The sequence below is a fragment of the Protomyctophum parallelum genome (genome assembly GCF_964188405.1).
Source record: "Protomyctophum parallelum genome assembly, chromosome: 21".
Classification (NCBI taxonomy): Eukaryota; Metazoa; Chordata; class Actinopteri; order Myctophiformes; family Myctophidae; genus Protomyctophum; species Protomyctophum parallelum.
This window is the reverse complement of record NC_139713.1, coordinates 17,515,380-17,536,911: the sequence shown is the minus strand read 5'-3', so window position 1 is coordinate 17,536,911 and position 21,532 is coordinate 17,515,380. Positions and strand designations below refer to the sequence as shown.

At 41.3% G+C, this 21,532-nt stretch overlaps 1 protein-coding gene across 2 annotated transcripts; it reads right to left on the bottom strand.

The window, feature by feature from the left end:
• Positions 1 to 121: 121 nt before the first annotated feature.
• On the bottom strand, positions 122 to 21,453 carry slc20a1b (solute carrier family 20 member 1b). Of its 2 annotated transcripts, none has more exons than XM_083794180.1 (11): positions 21,092 to 21,453; positions 18,808 to 19,478; positions 15,110 to 15,250; positions 13,206 to 13,291; positions 12,478 to 12,574; positions 8,441 to 8,560; positions 6,529 to 6,804; positions 3,698 to 4,328; positions 3,354 to 3,539; positions 3,130 to 3,214; positions 122 to 1,978 (listed from the first exon to the last, which is right to left on the bottom strand). In XM_083794180.1, the coding sequence occupies exons 2-11, from the start codon at positions 19,157 to 19,159 to the stop codon at positions 1,823 to 1,825; spliced, it is 2,130 nt and encodes a 709-aa protein (XP_083650306.1). In that variant the 5' UTR covers positions 19,160 to 19,478; positions 21,092 to 21,453; the 3' UTR covers positions 122 to 1,822. The 2 variants fall into 2 exon arrangements, with proteins under 2 accessions (XP_083650306.1, XP_083650307.1); XM_083794181.1 differs by lacking the exon at positions 21,092 to 21,453 and adding an exon at positions 20,072 to 20,499.
• Positions 21,454 to 21,532: the final 79 nt, after the last annotated feature.

The following is a 21,532-nucleotide window of genomic DNA, read 5'->3' as shown; positions in this document are numbered from 1 at the left end:
ATTGTTTTTATGGTACTAAAAATGGACATACATTGTAGTAATCATATGAATTATCATTTCCATCTGTGGGAGCTGCTGTCACACACTAAATATATAAGTAGCATACGACAACCACACCAAGTAAATGTTTTCAATTTTTATTTTATTTTTCAATTTTATTTTTGTCTGCCAGTCTAGTCAGGACAGTGTATGCCGTCTCAGCATGACAAAAAAAACAGTACTTTCTTTGGTACCTAAAAAAAAAAAGTTTAAGGCAACTACTGTACAGCATCTATAGGTCTACAATGCATTCAGTACTGCAGCCCAATGACCACACATTGGTGGCATGCCAGCGGTGATTTATGTCCCCCTCACTACGAAATATCCAGGCCAGCTCCACAACACACCAACCAGGTTAATGCAAACTACAAGTGCAGAACCCCACCGTTCCTCACTCGCCAACCCCATGAACCAAATGTGTAACTCCTTAGTAGAGGGGGAAATTGTAAGAGCAACCCGATGTCCAGGCAGGTGTACATTGATTCCACAGAGTAATAATACTGGGAATCGGCCATTACAAGTTGAATCGCAAAGCAAAAAGGACTAGTCAAGGCTTGAGCAGAACTAAAGCATTTAACCATCTAGTCTGTTGCAATCAAGTTTAACAGGAACTTTAAGGTCTTGTTTCAAAACATATTTTTGCAATAATAAACATTTTACCATAATCAGATTCAAGTAGCTACTGTATGTCTTTTCAGGCAGAGGTTCTACAATCATGAAAAAAGTAGAACATGAATATTTGCCAATGTGAGATATGTGTATATACTTTTTTAAATGAACCGTTAACTTTAACCATCGTGGCTTTATAACTTTCTTATTAAAAAAATATTTTATTCTCTAGTGGCCCACAACTAGAAAATATCCACATCAGGTAAATCAATTACAATTTATCCTAAAAAACCAAATGGGGCCAATCATTGTATATGTTTGATACCAATAGGATTAGGATAGTATACGGTAGGTAACCATTATTGTACCATATTGTTGCCTATGGTATAGTAATGGCGGAACACTGCCGCATTGTTACCTTGAACCAACTGTTTACTGTCTATCATGAGGCCAAAGGTTCAGTTGATGGGCCGTAAAATGGTCATAAATTCAGCAGGATACTGGAAGTGGCATAACCGCGGGAAACCAAGGTGACCATATCCAGGCTATTCATTCTCCAATAACAAACGGCTGTTATCAGACATTGTCATAAAAGATAAAAATCCACACAGCAATAACCTCGTTTTGCACCTAAAATACTTCTTGCTTCTAGGTTAATTTCAGCATGTGTTATGACTGGAGAAATACACTTGCAAAAGGCTAATACTGCATTTTAATGGTTCACTCATCTTTCTAACTTGTAAAATAAGATTAACAAAAAAGGAACAAAGTTGTATATATACACAATTGCAGAGTAAAAAAAATGGAAGTAGTGGAGTATAAAAAAAGAGAAATGAAAATGAATGTGTTTTTGATTAGCTCTTTACAGAACCATGAGCATTGAAAAGCAAAAAGTCAGAGCAAAGAAATGCAATCTTCCAATTTGAAGGTCTGGCCGAAACAGAGCAAACCACCAAATCTATGGTGAGAATGATGCAGCCAATAACCACAGGCCCATACCACAAGTCCGTTTTTAACATTTTCTATTTTTTTCCTTCCTTTTCTTCCTTAAGTCGTTTTGAGGTAAGCAATATATTTTGGCCTCACATCCAGCCTTTTCTCTTCCCCCTTCTTTCCTTGTGTGCGCCAGTGCGCGTTCTCTCTCCTTGCCCACCAATGGGGTTCAGCCCAACACTCACAGGATAACGTAGGTGAAGAGCGCCATGATGGCGGCACTAATCAGGCCAGAGATTGGCACGGTCACAAACCAGGCCATGAAGATGTTTCGGAACAAACGCCAGTCCACGGCCTTCTTGGAGCGCAGCCAGCCTACTGCCACCACGGAGCCCACCTGGAAATTAGCACGGATGTTTTTTTTAATAGCAGTTCATAACCACATTTCAAAATTCTTAACTTTTCCAGACTGTCAGTAGATATACGTTAGCTCATATTCGACACCTGAATACAAATGGCTAGATGTTTATTTTGCAAAAACCTTTTTTAAATCCAAGCAGAAAACAAAGGGGCTTTTTCTATGACTAAAAACTGTTAAAAATAAAGATATAGCGGAATAGCGGAAGCAGAATAAGGTTGGGAAGGCCATTCTGAAAAGGGATTGTGAGCTTGTTAGGTGAGTGACACAGCATGCAACTATATGCAAGTATAAATCAGCCCCATCAGCCCAGGTTCAGCACTTGTAAAAGAAAGGTTAAAAAAGAGATCTAAAGTTCAATGACTTTGGTTTATTGGTTACTACTTGTTAGCTAGAGTAAAACATACTTGTAAACACGGTTTAATGACTACCTATAAATGTAATCAATCACTCCTATGCAGAATGTTGGATTTTCCACTGGCAAAAAACATCTCTGCCTAAAGCGGAAATCATTTTATTTTCACGTCATCTATGAGCATTGGTCCAAACATGAAAGTAGGTTTCCGTACGCAGAAACAATAGTCTTTATGTTACGTTTCTGATATCTACATCGCTGCATAACTCAGCATCACAAATAACCAACATTAATCTTGTCTATGTATGTATATATACAAATTTCAAAGCTATTGTCAAATTTCCTTTCAGACTAATTTGGTCGCGGATGCAGGCTGTGATGTACAAGCAGCTGTGTAAAGAGTTTGCGTTCAGTCAAACGAAATAATTCTTGCCTTGCAAGTTCACTGCCTCACTTTGGCCTGCACTCTCACGCAGTGCAAATGTTTTTTTACTGTACTGGCATGCCTGCTCCAACACCATAAAGAATACTGCTTGTATTCTCAATTGTCATTTTTGAAATTCTGAAGTTATACTTATCCAGACATGGAAATTACTGAAATCAAATTCCATACACCCAACATTGCTGAAAGACATGGCCCAATGCCAGGTTTTTATTAAGAAAGTTGCCCCACACAAGTTTAGGATCCTGTTTACTATAGCTGCTCCACACATTAAATGGCCTCCTCCTCCATGTCTGTGTCTAGTTTTCAGACCACAATGTCTGACCAGCTTACCTTGCAGTGGGTGGTGGAGACAGGCAGGCCAATGTTAGAGGCAACCACCACAGTCAGGGCTGAGGCCAGTTCAATGCTGAAACCACTGCAGAGGGAAAGAAAACAGACATGAGTTAATCAGTTGGATGTGCATGGATGCCGGCTGGTAATGTCTGGGAAGGATGTGGTGATTTGCCAGCATGGCTTTCTGAGCGAGAATAAAACGGGTCTGCAAATAGCTTTACCTGGAGGGGGTGATAGGAGTCAGATCTTTGCCCATGGTCTGGATCACTCTGCGACCCCAGACCCAGAGCCCAAGACAGATACCCACTCCTCCATAGAGAAGCAACCAGATCGGAGTGGGCGCAGCTGTAACCACACTACCGCTCGTGTACACCAGCCACAGAGCAACCAGAGGGCCGATCGCATTACTGCAGAGAAGAGGATAGGTTATTCATTTCAATCGCTGCCAAAGAACTCTAGTTTGATCCTGTAAATAGAAATCAATATGAAAAAAAAAGATAGCCCTAGTCTAAATGAAGGTGAAAGGTAACCGATTAGAGCGCTGCCTTCATTAACACTTGCATACCTAACATCATTGCCGCCGTGGGCGAAGGACCCGAAGCAGGCGGTGAGTATCTGGAGAAACTGGAAGAGCTGGAAGACCTCAGGCCTGTCTGTGTCCAGCCTATCATCATCCAGAGAGCTGTGGCTGCTGCCCGCATCCTCTTTCGCAATCTCCAGCGTTACATCACCCTCCGCGATAGTCTCCGGAGTCATGTGTTCTGCCACGGCATTGCAGTAGCTGGTGTAGCTGTCCATGCGGACGCGCTTCCTCTCCGTGCCACCTGAACTCGGGGCCTTGTCGCCCTCCTCGCAGGAACGGAACTCCCCCTCCTTGTGCCTGTATTCGCCGTGCAGGCCGATGATGGCCATGGTGTAGGAGGTATAGCTGTTGTTGCGGCGGATGGGTCTGTCGCCACCCTCGCCCATGCAGTCGCCGACCTTGGCCAGGTGCAGCTTGTGCAGCAGGTCCTTGTAGAGACCAGAGTCCTTGTGGACCGTGTGGTACGTGCTGTAGCCGTTGCTGGGGATGTGAGCCGGCCTGTTGTTGAACTGGACCTGGCTGTTGAACTGGACCTGGTTGGGCGTGTTGGTTTGGCCATTGCTCTGCTGGACTTCGTTGTTGACCGCATCTTGATCGTTAGATTCTTTGGGGTCTATTAAATTAAATAAAAAAGACGGAAACTATTTATTACAGTTAAAGTTTGCCAAAGAATAAAATATGATCGAAAAGATTTTACAGTCAAAGTTTGCCAAAGAATAAAATAAGATAGAAAATGTATTACAGTCAAAGTTGGCCAAAAACTAATAAAAAAATAAAACTGTGCTTCTTCGAAACTGTCCAAAAACAATAAGGAAATTGAAAACAGGAAGCGTTTGAATTGCAGTTTCTTCCTCAGGCAGCAACGAGGAAGAAGTCCTAGTAGTTTGAAATGCATTGTCTGCTGCAAGTTTGTTAACAAGCAGTCTGGTATTCCTTTGTTTCCAATGTGCTGCGTGAAGTCTGCACTGGTGAATAGCTTGAATAAATGTATGGCTACAATTAAGAGTTACTGCCTCTGATTGGCTGGATGTTTTTAATACTATTGGGTCTATTTAATAACTCCTGTTATGCCTCGATTTTTTGCTTTGTTAATTTCAAAATAAGGACTTCCTCTTTTAAACCGTTTCTAAAATGTCTGATCCCAGATACAGCAACATGCAGGGAGCCAATCGCGGTGCAGGAGGCGGGACAATGGAAGTGAGGAAGAATTTCAGAGAAGCTAAAATTTCAAAAATAGATTAAAAATACTTAACGGTAACGCCGATTAACGGAGCTTCGCACACGTTTCCACTGTCTCCTACTGCTACTTTATGCATCTTTGAAACATCTCATCAACACTCAACCGACCCCGCGGGTGTCCGTGAATAGGGTTGGGATTCGGAACCGGGTCCCTTTCAGAACCGGTTCCATTGTTTTTTTTATTAACAGTTGCCGAAAAGGTTTTCATCAGTCGTCATTTAGCTCCGCTGTGTCTGTGCATGCATGCAAGCAGAGCCAAGTTACTGGGGTGACGTCACCCCACCTACATGAGCGAGTGGGGTCGGGGAGGATACGCCAACTGTTCAGTGCATTCAGCGACCGGTCACCGGAGCGAGCAGGGACAGTATGTCGAAGAGATCTCCAAAGTGTGGTTAACAGAGGGGGAAATGACTCAGGCTGAGCACGCAAAGTGCAATAAATGTGATGCCAGTTTCCTGCAAAGGTTGTTGCAACTTGCACCAGGTGCACGTCCACATTGAGGAAACATCTCAAAATCAATATGCCTACACGAGTCCACGCCTCACGAGAGCCTGCGGAAAGCCGTGCCCACACTCCCTGCAGTTCCACCACAGCCGGCGGGGGACGAGGATGATGCAAGACTTGTTCACTTTCCAAAGGCTAGTAACGTTAGAAAATAAAAACTACTAACCCTCTACAGAGCTTTTTATTAGGCTTATTGTACAACTGTTATTAATGGTGTTAATTTAGAAGGCCAATGACTCGACGTCTGATATTTTATAAAAATCAATTTGTCTGCACTTATTTTTTACAACTTTTAAGCGACTCAACTGCTTTTGAATTGGCTCTAAATAAATCACGCGACTGTTGAGAGCCCAGCCTTTAGGTGCATATATACCTCCATACTCCATAGATTGATTACTTTATAAACAGTTTGAAGAAAAAAGCACAGGAACGTAGCCTACAGTTCAATACAAGGTCTGTTAAGATGATTTTATAACCCAATAAAGCAGTATGGCTTGTTTCCATTAGGGTAAGGGGTCCTTCATATTAAATTCATCTGAACATTAAAGACAACATTTGTCACCACAACAATATCATTATTGCAATGTGTACTGTATATTAAATATACAGTACAAATTGCAACAATGATATTGTTGTGGTGGCTAGCTGGTGGTGGTGATGAAGTTTAAATTAGTGCCACATCATAATTGTAAAGTGCAATTCCAATCATTTAATTTGTTTTTATTATGTACTTGGTTAGGAAATATAAGCATAATGTATGGGGAAAAAATAATATTAGGAACAGTTAAGGGATCTGTTAGGAACCGGAACCGTTATGAGGTAAGGATCCGGAACCATTAAAATCCTAACGAATCCCAACCCTATCCGTGAACAGACAGTGGTACAGCTGTGTCTATTAGAGAGTGGATTAACTTTCAAGGGACCCTTGGGTATCACCGTCCAAAACACAGAAAAGGTAACAGAGGGTCCCGAAAGGGACTACACATGACCCATTATATTTTTGTGTAGTGTAGTTTCTCTCGTCTTGTACTGCAATTGGCCGGCCTAATCTTCTCTCCGACTACACTTACCACCATTAGAAACGCTGTACTCTGTGTCATCAGAATCTCCAATGTCAAAAGCCACTTTGCGCTCTCTGTTGTCGGAATCGTCGGAATCTCCGATATCAAATGCCACTCTGCGCTCCTCGGGGGCCGGCTGGGCCTGGGCAGGGGAGTCCTGATTGGACACCTCGGTGGAGGCGAGTGTGGGGGTGGATGCTGGCTTCAGGATTGGACACTGGGCTTCTCTCAACTCCCTCTTTTCCATCAGGGGGCTCTCCGAGGGGCTGGACGACTTGATATCCCCTAGCAGAGCAGAGGGTCAGGTGAGAGCCGGCTTGGGTTGTGTTCAAACATGCATGCAGTACAGTAGTGGAACATGAGAAGGTACATGTGTTTCCTTTTAACCCCAGCTCTGGGGAACATCCAAGAGTTGCATAACTAGTCAGACAAGAACACTTTTGTCCTAGTGAAGCCTGTGTTAGCCGTGTTCAAAACTGAATCCGTTCACACGATCAGATACATGGATTATTTATGACCGTAAAAAGATCATATTGACACCAGCACTAGCAGGCCGCTTATGTTATCCAAGTCATCAAAATTCAACAGAGCAGACTCCTCAAATTACATTTGTCTGTGGTTTAAAAGTGAATCAGATACTAAATGCAAATATTTTCTTTCCCAGGGACCTTTTGTTCTCATGATCAGTTGACAAGAACTGGTCAAATCTGGAGTTGAAGCGGTTATTTTTGACTGGGGCCATACTAGCTTCAGTTACCCTCAGCCTTCACTCTGCCCCTAGAGTTCAAACTGCGTTGCAACAACTTAAGTCTAGGGGCTATTTCAGTTAAGAGGGTAAAGCCCAATTAGTGGATCACTATGACCCAGAATTAGATGCTTGTCTGCTGGACAGGGGTGGACCCAAACAGACAATTCTTGCCTGCTATTTTTGAACATTTTGGATAAAAATCTTGAACGTTTGAAAATTTTAATTTTGAACTCTTCCAACCAGACACTAAACAAGACAGTGTGGTAAACAAGACTCAAATAATAAAGGGCTTTATCAACTTTTCTGTTCCGAGCATAAGCCTTATTGGCTTAGCTTCTTTTTTACAGCTAAATATATTATATATTATTATATTATATATTTTTAATTAATCAAGTTAAACAAGTAAGTCATCCATCCATTTGATACCAGTGTTGACAGCTTTGCTCTCAACTAGTTTCTGGCTTGGGTAAAGCCTTATCTATACCTGGTTGCACGCCCGTGCCTCGCACTGAAAATAGCCAATGTACTTCACAGCACATCATGTAATGCTTCATCTGCTATTTTCAGCGCAAGACACGATGCACAACCAAGTGCAGGCTTAAGAGACAACAATGAACGTTCAAATGACATACATTCACAAGTGTTGAAATTGAGTTCCTTTTAGAACCACACTACTCTTAGCTTAATGCATGATTATGGCACAATGCTGGTGATACAGAAAACTACGGACCTACGGGTTTCAAACGCTTTGCGCAAAGAAATCAAACTGTTGGGGCAGCAGGGTAAGCTCCTAATATTTTACATTTTGTACATGTTCAGAGCTATTCTGAGGCACGGGGTGCCTCGCTCACCACCATGGGGGCGAGAGCCCTTAGACGCTCGTAGATTGAAAATGTCAGAATCGATAAAATACATCTACGTGTCTAAATCTTAGGCTAGATACAGATTACAGTTTATTAAACCCCATTAGGACTAAATAATCCTGCACTCATCCTTGCAGTTTTATATTAACCCCATGTCATTAACATTTTGACCATACATGCATGCTAAATCCCTGATTTGTTCTGGGCTTAAAAAGAAACAACCCTTTATTTCACTGTGACCAGCATAACCTGTTGAGTATGATTAGACAATGCATTAAGTGAGTCAGTTAAACTGTAAATATCAACTTACGTGCAATCTTCTTCTTCAGGTGTGGGCAGACAACGAACCAGACCACAAGAGCGGTGAGTACAGCGAATCCCAGAGAGATGAGCATTGTACCCCACCATGGAATCTTGTCGAATCCCAGCACTGGAGAAACCCATGGTTGTGTCACAAGATACACATGGAAGAAATAGAAGGAAAGCCTACCTTAGTAAGGACAATGAGCATTCATTCATATGATTGACACCTAACATTACAGTTTTCTTGTACACAAGACAGAACATGGACTCATGGAGCCTAGTGATAAGATTTAAGAGTATTGACAAAATATACATGCATTCTTATCTACGTTTGATTAGACTAGAGGGACAGGTTTTAATATCACAAATATGGTTAGCACGTGTATCCAATCAATATGTACTTGTAACAATTTAAGGTGAAAGAGATGGCACTGTGACCTCTGAGTGCCCAGCTAACAATGAACTCCATAAAAGGCTATTGGGGGAGAAAGTAAGACAAGAAAATAAAAAAGGGGCAGCCATCCACTGAAGAGTGTTGCATAAAATGCTCCTTCTTGCCAAGACTGCAGTAAAGCGTGTGAATATAGTGGAGGTTGCAAACGCAGTGCAGTGCATGCTGGCAGATCATTACAGATTTCCCCAGAGAAAGAGCCACTGTTATCATACAGACAAGTCAGCAGTGTGGTTAGAAAATGCGAAAACAAGAGCTGTTGAAAATTCCAGTTAGTCTGTCTCTGGTGAGGTGACCTTGGTTATATGTAATTAAAAAGCCACTAACTTTTGGGATGCAAAAAATAAATAACGGGAACTGAGGGCTTAGAGATAAGTGTCCCGGTCGCCGTGTTCATTTTGAGGGCAGAGTCCACCGCACACTCTCCCCACTGACTCATTCTCACATGCTGCAGTAGGAGACTGCGGCGCACAGCAAAGCACATAAGTGATGTGTATTTAGTTACGCAATGCAAACTCATCCCCTCCTGGAAGGGAAAAAACTGAAGAGGTGCCGATATGTCCCACTCCCAGAAACCAGCTGAGGCACATGCCTTTGACTAGAATGTTTAAGAAATAGTACCATACAGCCAAAAACAGGTGTGGATAAGACTGCCTCCATTGGGTTGTATTTAGCCTTGGGGTTGAAAAAAATAAGGGTGGTGATAAAATAAGCAACGCTCAAAAAGGGAGGAAAAATGGTGTCTGTGTTGGAATAGTCAATAAACTATATCTGTGGGATATCTGTGAGCCGACACATTATGTCAGAATGACCTCTTCATTCTCTCCCCATTTCCTGTCTTTATACTCGTCGGCGGGGAAAAAGGGCACTTGCTCATCATATGACAAGCACTCCTACACAAAAGGGTGAGTCTACACCACAGCCATGCAGTCAGTGGGATGAATGGGATTGCTCAGGAAGTGGAAATTTAACCAGAGTTGCGTTCCAAACCCCTCCCATGGCCTACATTACACAATAACATGCCATGGTTTTTTTCCTCTTCTCCCCCGTCCACCATGTATAGTTCTGTTCACCATAGACATTGATTACATACAGTTAACATGAGTTTGAAACACAATTGGCATTTAACCCAAGGACAATAGTCTTAATTTTGTACTAGGCTATGTGCCTAAACCATACCAGGTTGTCTACTAGCCATAGACAATTCTGAAGCTCAAAATTACATGTACTGCCCTACTTAATTGAACTTTAATTAAAAAAAGGGGGGGAAAAGGAAAAGAGGGGCTTTGAGAAAGTATTTTGTTGGATTGATCAGACAAGTAATACATCTCTGCTTTGGTGCGATAAGCTGTTTCCATGCAATTGTTTAGCGTTACCTAAGCAACTGATACCACTAGGCATTTGTTTTTCAGAGGGGAACCCAGGCAGAAAATTAACATTCCAGTTGAAGCGTATTGATGTTCATCAATGGAGAATGGTGTGCGCTGGTCCATATGTATTATCACTACAATACCCAGCTCTGTACAACAGTTAAAAACAAAAAACAAAACAAGAACAGATATATATATATATATATATTGCAGTTAAAGGTTCATATTGGTCTACAAAGTGCACTTTAATGGCTTCATAACACTCATTATAAATGTTTACAATTATTCATGCAACAATTTATAACAAGGATTATGAAGTATTAGAAGTATAGAATGTGCTATGGTAGTTAATGTGCTGTTCCATAAACATTTTTGGGAGTGTTATGAAGTGATATAAAGTCTTATGAGAATAATAAAGCTATATTGCATTATAATTATTTATTGTAGAAAATATACTTAAATATAAATATCTCGCATATAAAATATATATAAACCACCCTGGTAATATCCAAGTGGCAACTAACCAACCACCATTTAAAGTGACATTCTGATATGCCCATAGAGGAACATTAATATTCCATCATGCAATGATGAAACTCAATACTCATTTATGAAAATAACAACTCTTTCCTAAAACTAGATACAAGACAGACTAATACTTTGAGACCAATATTGGACAGAATAATCCAGAGGGAATTCATGGGCTTTAGAAAAACCTGGTAATATAAGACAACATATATAAGATAACATATCTAGAAATATAATTCAACTTTGGATGTAAAAGCCTGCTAAATCCTTCATATATATTTATATATAGTATCTGAGAGCAGTCTTGCTGATCATAGAGCTCCTCTGAAAGCAGTGCAACTGTTTATATTCTTAAATTCTGCATTTTAAAAACAAAGTTTAGAAGGTGAAAACCTCAAGTGCCACAAAGTCTCATCTGTAAACAATCTACTTTTGACCTCCAAATTCTTTGGCGCATTCATGTCTCACATGCTGAAGTGAGGTCTCTGGCACTGGCGTATAAAGTATAGGAATGTACCGTCTGTGGTGTCCATTTGCACCACTCGGTTAAGGCGTAGGCCATGGAACATGCTACATGAGTCATTACAGAACACCATGACTCCCCTTCCCATAACCCCACACCGCTCAGCAACAACAGTTGTCCAACTGCAATCCTTCCAGGGCCTCTTGTGTACTAAAGATCCAACGGTAATAAACTACAACTTGTATCTCCCCATGTATACTGAATGGCCGGTACAATAAGGTTAGCATTACTAGCATTGTCATTCTAAATATTAGTACTTGACAGGGGAAATTGACTGTAGCTCAATGACCGGGATTATCCAAGTGCTAAATTGGCTCAGTTACACTTAGGGTAGGGTGTACAGTGACAAACTTCCTCAACCATATGTGGGCATTATGTTGTAGTGTGCACATTTAATCCAATTACCTAATTACTTACTGCAGGAGGGGCTAGATTGGCAAAGGTGGCTGGAATGCAATCTCCCATGAATTTTAAATGAGCACCCTGAATACAGGTGTACAGAATGTGACTGACTGGGCTGTACTATGGGTCTACTACGCTGGTACTGCGAGTGATCTCCTTGTGCATGTCTGCTGATGTGCAAGTGCACATGCAGCAAGCAGTGCATATCTGGTCATATTCTGGCCTGTAGCCTTCATTTAATGGCCCAGGCCAGCTAACTTCTTGAACAGATAGGTCCTGTAGAGAGAAGAAAACAAAAGGAGCAAAGGTGGCTCATTTAATGGAGTGTCTTGATGAGGGAAAATGGCAACAACAAAGCACTCAGAGAGCAATACTTAGCAATGCAGGGCAGCAATAAAACTACTGGTAGTGGCAAATTATGGGCCATTTTAAAAACACCCTCTTCACATTTTTTTTTCCTCCCCGGTCTCCAAAAGGCACAGACACTGACGTCAAGAATAAATGAAAACTTATTTCCATCTTTCCCTGTTGTGCTCAGCTCTTTAAAAAAAAAAAAAAAAAGAAAGACCCACATAGAACCACAGGCAAGAGAGCCTCACTCAGAACAACCTGTTAAAATAAACAGGTTTTCTGTGAAAATGGTAAACACAGTCTGGTTCAGTCTGGAATAAGTATGGTCATCCGGCTGTATGAGGGAGCAGTTTATTTTAAGCTGTGGCTGTGGGCAGGCATGCAGAGCAAAAAGGAGTGGAACAATGAATGATACTCACTCGGAGCTCCAGTGTACATGATGGAGAACAAGTTGATTCCCATGGTGATGGCATAGAAGACGGGTAGGGCCCTCAGTCCATTGGGCACAGGATCTTTCTATATAGGAAGAAGAAAGGTAAAGTCAGAAGCATAAACCGGCTGTGAGAAATTCTGCCTCGTTGTAATAGTCAGGTTTTGATGTCAGAATAGGATGAGGGAGTAAGATGAATCCGACTTTAGGATGGCAATAGCAGGAAGACAGTCACTACAAACTTTAGTGCAGTGATTCTCAAACCTTTTTAGCTCGAGACCTAAAGAGAAATTGTCTCTTGGGACCCAAAGTCCCAAACTAGTGAAAATATCTACAAGCTCACAGATCTGCTATTTACACTGGTTTCCCCCCCCCCTCTAATTTATGGACTTTATTTTTTCTTTTCTTCATGACATTATTTTAGTGTTTGAATTTGTTTTTAATTAATACACCTTTTTTTAAATAAATACAAAAATGGCATATTCACGAGCCATAAAAATGGGGCTCATCCCATACATGGGTTCTGTCATTTTTTGTGAAACTGTGCTTTAGGTTTAGAGATCAAATGCTTCCTAGATTAATTGTGACATAATTTCCTCTTTGGAACATCAGGCTTGGAATGCCACAGCGCTCAAATACCGATCAATGTAAACATTTCTCTCCGCAAATGTCATTAAACACATTACAAAAACCTTGAATAATTTGATAACAGCTTACCTTGTTCAAGATGAATTTGCGTACAATGTAGAAAACAACGCCTGACATAATCCCAGACAACAGGGGGCTCAGGAACCAGGAACCAACTGCATAGAAAGGAAAGTCAGGCATTGCTAAATCGTTTACAACTGTAGTAAACAGAGTTGACATTAGAGTAATGTGCCTGTGAATCATTGATCTAAGGCTGCAACAACGAATCGATTAAATCGATAAAAATCGATAATTAAATTCGTTGCCAACGAATGATCTTATCGATTTTTATCACGGGTGTTTTCCAACATTAAAATGTAATGTAAAGCTGCTTTCTTTTTACCGTTCAGTAACGGCACTAGGCTGAACGAACAATATGCAACGGGTCGGTATAAACACAACACAAGATTGTCTTGAACGTGACCAGAGCGCTCCGCTACGCATCTACCCCTCTCTCTCCCAACTTCAGTCTTCCCCCCCCCCCCCCCCCCCCCCCCCCACACACACACACACACACACACAGAGGGATAGCGTCAGCCAAGTGGCTCTGTGGCTGCGATGATCTGCTGATCTGCAAACTCATCAACCGGTTGCAAAATGCCCCAAACAGGTCCCAAAACATGGCATTTGTGAGCACGGCCACTGTCCATATTTGTTTGTCTTATGACAAAAAATGCTCCACAATGTCTGAATCTGTGAGCTTGCAGGCTGGCTACGAGCACTAGCAGTGTAGCTTGCTAACGATCGTTAGCTCCTCATTTGTTCCACCTGTGTAATCACAGCAGCGCATTGAAGTGGGCACAGGGCAAAAATCTCCATGAACGTTTTTGCTTAACAATGGTTTATTCAGTGCTGTTTAACTTTGGCAATATGTGATACTAGAGCCTAGACCCTAGAGAACATGCCAATATGGCTGCTAAATAGGAACGGTTTCCCCTATCAGCTAGCATGCTACTTGTAACTTGTGTGCATACTGCACACTGTGTGTGTGTGTGTGTGTGTGTGTGACTGTGTGTGCGTGCGTGCATGTCCACACTGTGTAGGACAGTGGTTCTCATAGTGGGAGTTCCAGCTACATTATAGATAGTTAGGAAGTAAACCAAGTGGACCCTAAAGGGTCTGTAACAGAGAGTGCAAAAATGGAACCAAATGGACTCTCAAAATTGATTTTACCATAGAAATTAAAAAATAAAAATTGGGGTCCCAGAGATAGAAATGGAAAGAGACAGTCAGCTATACACGGTCAACATTACAGATTACAGTATCATTACAAGTAGGAATGGCAATTAAATCAAATTGGATAAAAAAGGGGGTAAAATATTAATTTTGAATGAGTATTAATTAGTTACAACATGCCTAAAATAATTTGAAGCTAATTTGTTTAAGTAATTGCAAAAAGGTGCCATAATCCGATTAATCGATTCATCGTTTAAATAATCGGCCGATGAATCGATTATGAAATTAATCGTTAGTTGCAGCCTTACATTGATCACAAACAAGTAGAAGTCAAGATGTCATGAGATTGTTTTATCCCTTTTGTTTCAAGATAATACAAGTACAACTCATAAAAGTCAGTTATAACACTGATAAATCTGCTTTAGGGAAGTCCTACACACGTAATAAATATGGCATATATCCAGGACTATAAAATTTTCGGAATAACACATTTATACATGCAGAGTTTGCTGCAGAACATTTCCATGGTGGCAACTCTGGCGATATACACGGATAGTTATTTGCATTTGAGCATCACTCTTCTATTAGGAATACCGAACTTCATATTAAGCAGTGATCAATGTACACTAGTACTACATTCTTGGCTACAGTCTACTAGTATAGCTGCCAATGACATAGGATGCAATCGCTAATCCTAAGAATATGATGCCAATTCCAACACTGAATGTTTCTAGGGTAGCAAAAGGTTTCTGACTCACCAATACGAAGGAGTTCAAGCCACTTGACCCCTTGTGAGCCTCTGGCGACCAGCGAGAACCCAATAGTAGCACCAACAATACAGTGGGTTCCAGAGATGGGAAGCTTAAGAAAGGAGGCAACCAGTTGCCACACAGCAGAACCTGGTGAGAATGAGTAAGTTAATTAAGTTAGTTCAGCAGACATGTCTTACTGTCATGATTACTACACAGTACAGTACATAGCTCTGGACAACAACTTGGCAATAGTACTACCCCCTTGCGAGGTCCGATCTGGCCTGCATTTCATGGTTTAATACGTTATGTTACGTTTGTTGTTCACACTTCACAGTCACACTGTGTACACCATGTTATGTTTGTCTTCTGTGAAATTCTGTTCATACTAGGGATGCACCGAAAATTCGGCCACCGAAAATATTCGGCCGAAAATGGCTAAAAATGTATTTTCGGCCTATTCGGTTTCGGCTCAAATAGGCCGAAAATATATCACCGAATAGTCAAAACAACGGGTCGGTATAAACACAACACGCGATTGTCTTGAACGTAACCAGAGCGCTCCGCATCTACCTCTCTCTCTCTCCCCCAACTTTCAGTCTCCCACACACACACACACACACACACACACACACACACACACACACAGAGCGTCAAGTTGCTCTGTGCTGTGGCTGCGATGCGCTCCGAAATCTGCGAGCTCATCAACAGGTTGCAAAATGCCCAAAACAGGTCCCAAAACATGGTATTTGTGAGCACCGCCACTGTCTATTCTTTTGTCGTATGACAAAAAATGCTCCCCAATGTCTGAATCTGTGAGCTTGCAGGCAGGCTATGACGAACACTAGCAGTAGCTTGCTCGTTAGCTCCTCAAATTTGTCCCACCTGTGTGTAATCTCAGCAACGCATTGAAGTGGGCACAGGCAGGGCAAAAGCAGAAGCAGAACGTCCGTGAACGTTTTGCTTAACAATGATCAGTTGTTCAGTGCTGTTTAACTTTGGCAATATGTGATACTAGAGCCTAGAGAACATGCTAATATGGCTGCTAAATAAGAACGTTTTCCCCTATCAGCTAGAATGCTATTGTGTGTGTGTGTGTGTGTGTGTGTGTGTGTGTGTGTGTGTGTGTTTGTGCGTGCGTGTGCGTGCGTGCCCACACACTGTGTAGGACAGTGGTTCTCATAGTGGGAGTTCCAGCTAAATTATAGATAGTTAAGAAGTAAACCAAGTGGGGGTCTGTAACAGAGTGCAAAAATGGAACCAAATACACTCATACATAGATTTTTACAATAGAAATAAAAATTAATTGGGGTCCCAGAGATAGAAATGGGAAGAAAGACAGTCAGCTATACACAGTCAACATTACAGATTACAGTATCATTACAAGTACAAGGAATGGCAATGAAATCAAATTGTATTAAAAAGGGGGTAAAATATAAATTTTGAAGGAGTATTAATTTTTATTGTCTTTATTGTTAGTTACAACATGCCTACAATAACTTGAAGCATTTTTTTAAAGGTAATTGCAAAAAGGTGCCATAATCCGATTAATCGTTTAAATAATCACCCGATTAATCGATTATGAAAATCCATAATCATGTCTTTTGCCATAATCAGGTAGCTTTACAACGAAGATGTATTCGGCTATTCGGTATTCGGTTTTCGGCCAACTGTTTCCTATATTCGGTATTCGGTTTCGGCCAAGAATTTCCCTTTCGGTGCATCCCTAGTTCATACTGTACACAGAGTGAAATTCCTAGTACATGCAAATGTTAAGGCGTAAATACAATACAGCATAAACCTAAATGTGTCGAAGTAGAGGGGAGGGAAATGCATTAATAACCAATGTGGTACATTCTTCAGAATGTTAAAGCTCAATGTGTAGCAGGAAGAGGCTCTTGGATCAAGTTAATTGCAACCGCAGGTCGCATTTACTATAAAATAGTGCATTTCCTGTCAAGACAGTCAGACCTCAAACCTTTAGATCTCCATATATGGAGCTGACCTGTTCTGACATTCCATATGTTGATCCTTCCCCTACACCACCAAGATACCCATGTAAATACTTCCTTAATGTCAACAAGGTCCACACCCACAACACCAGAGGGAGTTCAACTAACCATGTGCAACCCAGAATCGGCTCAAACAAGGGACTTAATTATTATCGCTTTTATGCCACCAAAATGCCACCAGAACGCCCTACCAACAGGCATTAAGACATGCGAATCCCCTGACTCCTTCAAAGGGCACCTACGGATTGCTGCAATTCTAAACTGGCACCCTGTAAAATCTGAATCCCCCACCCACCCCTTTCCCCTCACTGTATAAGTTTTTACCCATTTTTACTTTCTCTATAATGATTTCCTGTTTTTTGGCTATATAGAAGTGTATATGTACGTCTCTAAATGTGTAATGCTTTATGGTAACGTCCACAGTTAAAGGATAATTCCATACTAAAAGGCTTTCTTACCTTTCTTTGTAGTTGTTACGTCCCCACCAAAGAGGTCCAGGTGTTATTTTGTGCAAAAGCTCCTTATTGGCTATTTCCCCTACCATGAGCCCTAAATGAATTGAATGGGAATTTGAATGGGGCTATGGGGTGTTGTGCTAATTCGCTTATTTCCATTGCTCAAATTTTTTTTTTTTTTGCATATATCCTCTCTTCATAATGTAAACAATATCCCAAGTGGCACACTTTACTACTTATTTTGATGGAAATAAGCGAATTAGCACAACACCCCATAGCCCCATTCAATTCAATGCAATTCATTGAGGGCTTATAGTAGGGGAAATAGCCAATAAGGAGTTTTTGCACACAAAAAAACACCTGGACCTCTTTGGTGGGGACGTAACGACTACAAAGAAAGGTAAGAAAGGTAAAAAAAAGAAGAAAAAAAAAAGTCTTCTAGCATGGAATTCTCCTTTAACAGTTTAGTATAGAGTTGTGCTTGAAATGTACTGTAATTCTCCAAACTGTTAATAAATACTTCAATCAATCAACATTGCCGTCGCTGCCAGCCATAGATTTCCATATATGGAGCTGACCTGTTCTGACATTCCATATGTTGATCTGACCTCATCAAACACTGTACACTCAAGACACGCTTCATATATGGCTAGTACAGAATTCATTCTATATGTCCATGCCAAAGTGCCAGTGCTCGCCCAGCAGTCTGCTGTCACCCAAAAGGGGCGAGGTCGCTTCTCGCCCACAGGCGTCTTACTGGTATTACGGTCAGACAGTATTACTTGTTGGTATGAGTCGGTCTTCAATTGTTACATCATATTTCTCAATGGCTCAATTCAATGTTCCAAAGTTACACATACTCAGGGGGAAAAAAGTACACTTGTGTGAAGTGAGTGGCACCTTTTATAATGTATGATGAAGTCATCAAGTGGCATCAAAGTTCTGTAAAAAGTCTATAGACTTGGCTGCAACTACATCATAGCAGTGGCACTCACCATGTCAAAAAGTCCATAAACTTGGCAGGGACTACATCAGTCAGGGTACTGTGGCATCCACTACGTCACAGTAAAATACTTTGCTGCCACAAGATGTCAACGGCTAACGACACTCAAAACTGATTCGATTCATACATTGATGGCCCAAAAGTCTACAGACAGGAAAGCTTGACTCAAATACCTAGATGTTAAAACATTCTGCTTTCAAAAATAAAAAAGTAAATAAGTTGCAGACAGATACTCACCGAACATTGCACTGACGGATCCGGCCATCAACACATGCTCAGAGCCATTGTACATGTGAACGTCAATAATGCCCGTCCGGATGGTTTCACTAACTTTGGCCCCAAGAAGCACAGATCCGACAGTCTCAAACACGGTGGCCAGAATGCAGGCTTGTCGCAAGGTGACCACCCCAGAGCCTACAGCTGTGCCAAATGAGTTGGCAACATCATTGGCACCCACTGAAAAGGCTAGGATGAAGGCAATGATGAAGCCGACTATCAGCAGCCACAAGTACTCCGTCAGTGGGCCCCCAGTAGCAGCTACAGCTACTGTGGTCACCAGTATCATCGTAGCGGTTGTTGTTGAAACCATTGTGACTATAATTTGACTAACTTCACAATCTTAAAGGAATGCCTGTGAAAATAGATTTGCAATCTATAAAGAGCAGCTAATCAAATAAATAATAGTTTTCCTCAACCTCTACTGTCCAACAGGACTTCTGAAGCTGTGTAGATTTGGTGAGAAGGAAGGTTTGTCTAGGAATGACTAAAAATAAATAAACTAGAGGTATGGTGTGGGCGTATTGCTATCCCGTAATTAGACTTGTTCTGTTGCTGATTCTTTGGAGGAGAGCTATCAAGCAGACTGTGCGGACACCCATTATGCAACTGCAGATGAATGGAGGTACATCCTGAAAGAAAGTGAGAAGAAAAACAAAAACAGCTTTTAGTTATTTCACCCTTAGGGCTGCTTGAGAAGTACACATTCAATATTGATATTCATAAACAACTTATGTTACATAACATGCGCGCGCGCGCACACACACACACACACACACAATTGGTATTAATAAACATAACTTATGTTACATAACAAGCGCACACACAGAGAATACTGCAGGAAAATAAAGTCATCAGACCAGATCACTTACATTAATAATAGGCTAAATAATTGTATTAGACAAAGACAGTGTAGGCAAAAAAATTATTGAACATTACACAAAGTAAAATACTTTACACAAAGTAAAATACTTGGACCGAAATTTAAGTGAACACCCTTGAATTATTTCCAGAAAACTCGGAGGGAAGCCATTTTATGGATAATGTCGCAGGATGAAATCAATTATATTACATTATTTACGCAACTAAACACGTCGCTTTTAGTTCCAGATGCATAGACAAGTCAATAAGGCGAACGCCGACCGATTAACAAATCAGTGAAGCCAAGAAGCGACATAACCTACAGACACAAAAATACAATTGATCTTAATAACGATAGACTTACATAGATGCCCACGTGTCGTCATTCATTCAAATGATGTTGACTATTAATCATCCCAAACGCGCCGTCCTGAACAGCAACAACAATATAATCATTTTCACGAAATCTTCCGGGAAAAACTCGATCGCTTCTCTATTTATTTTTTTAAACGCGGGCTATTGTTTTTAACCGTTACGACGTTAGAGATATATCCTGCTTTGGGTGCAATGAATTTACAGCGATTAAAAGACAGCAAACCAAACCGGATGTGACCAGCTTTTTTTTAATAAAGAGAACACAGAGTACGGTCAGGATAAGTTAACGCAGCTCCGTCACGATAACAACAACAACAATACCCCGTCTATCTATAAACCTCAATGTGTTTGATAATACATATTATTGTCGTTCACGCGCTGAACAGATGGGCGATTCTTCTAGCCTCAAGGTTACCTTTAACGTTACGCCTGGTTTATACTTGGGTCGCGCGCGCGCGCCGCCCGAAAGCAGCCGATCTACAAGCTCACCGCGCGGAGCATCCGCGGTGCGTCGTGGGCTTGTAGATCGGCGAAGAAGCAACCCTGAATGACGGGAAGGGAAGGCTAACGTTAGCATCGACTTAATATATAAAAAACATTGTGATCTTCTTTTCGTCCCAGAAGCCCTATTTTGTTTTTACTAGACAAGACAAAAAATGGATGTGTTTTCACTTTGCAGTTGAAAACAATTTCACTCAATGTTACATTATGTAATTCACAAGTAGGTGCTGTGGTCCATAATTAAGTATAAGTATGAATGCCACATCACGATATCTTTGAATGTTACATTCATAGCCTCGGCAGTAACATTAGATCAAAGACATCGTAACGGTATGTCACACATTTTGGGTAAAGAAAGAGGCCAGTATCAGTAAACAGAGACACTGATGATGGCTCCATGCTAACGTTAGCTTAACCCAGGGTAGTAGTAGGGAACGCGCAACATCACCACGTCCCGTCTCTCTCTCTGGCACGTTGGTATTATAAAACAAACTGCGTTTAAACTTACCACACGTTGCAGTTGTCAATTCTTTGAAGAATGGGGTTGGGTTTTGCCAACAAAAGAACGCGAATCGCCCCCAGCCTGCGCTCGCTCGAGACGAAGGGGTTTATGATGATAGCGCGCGCGGGATAACGGAAACTAAACGAGTATTTAAACAAAACAAAAACAAAGTCCACCTTTGTTAAACGTAATAACCGTATCTGGCTTCCTAATTGAATTTCCCTTGCGTTTCCCCGGACCGCGGTAACAACTGTCCGTTAACTTGATATTGTCGGAGCGAAAATCCCGTACGAAATCCAGAAATATCTAGTTTTGAATGAGTCACGAGCGTCACCTCACAGTCACTCAGCAGCACCGCGTGCGTAGAATTTGCCGGTAGCTAACTAGCAGCCAGCCAGGCCAGGCGGTGCTCTTTTTAACACTGTGACGTAACATTGCCGTGGAACA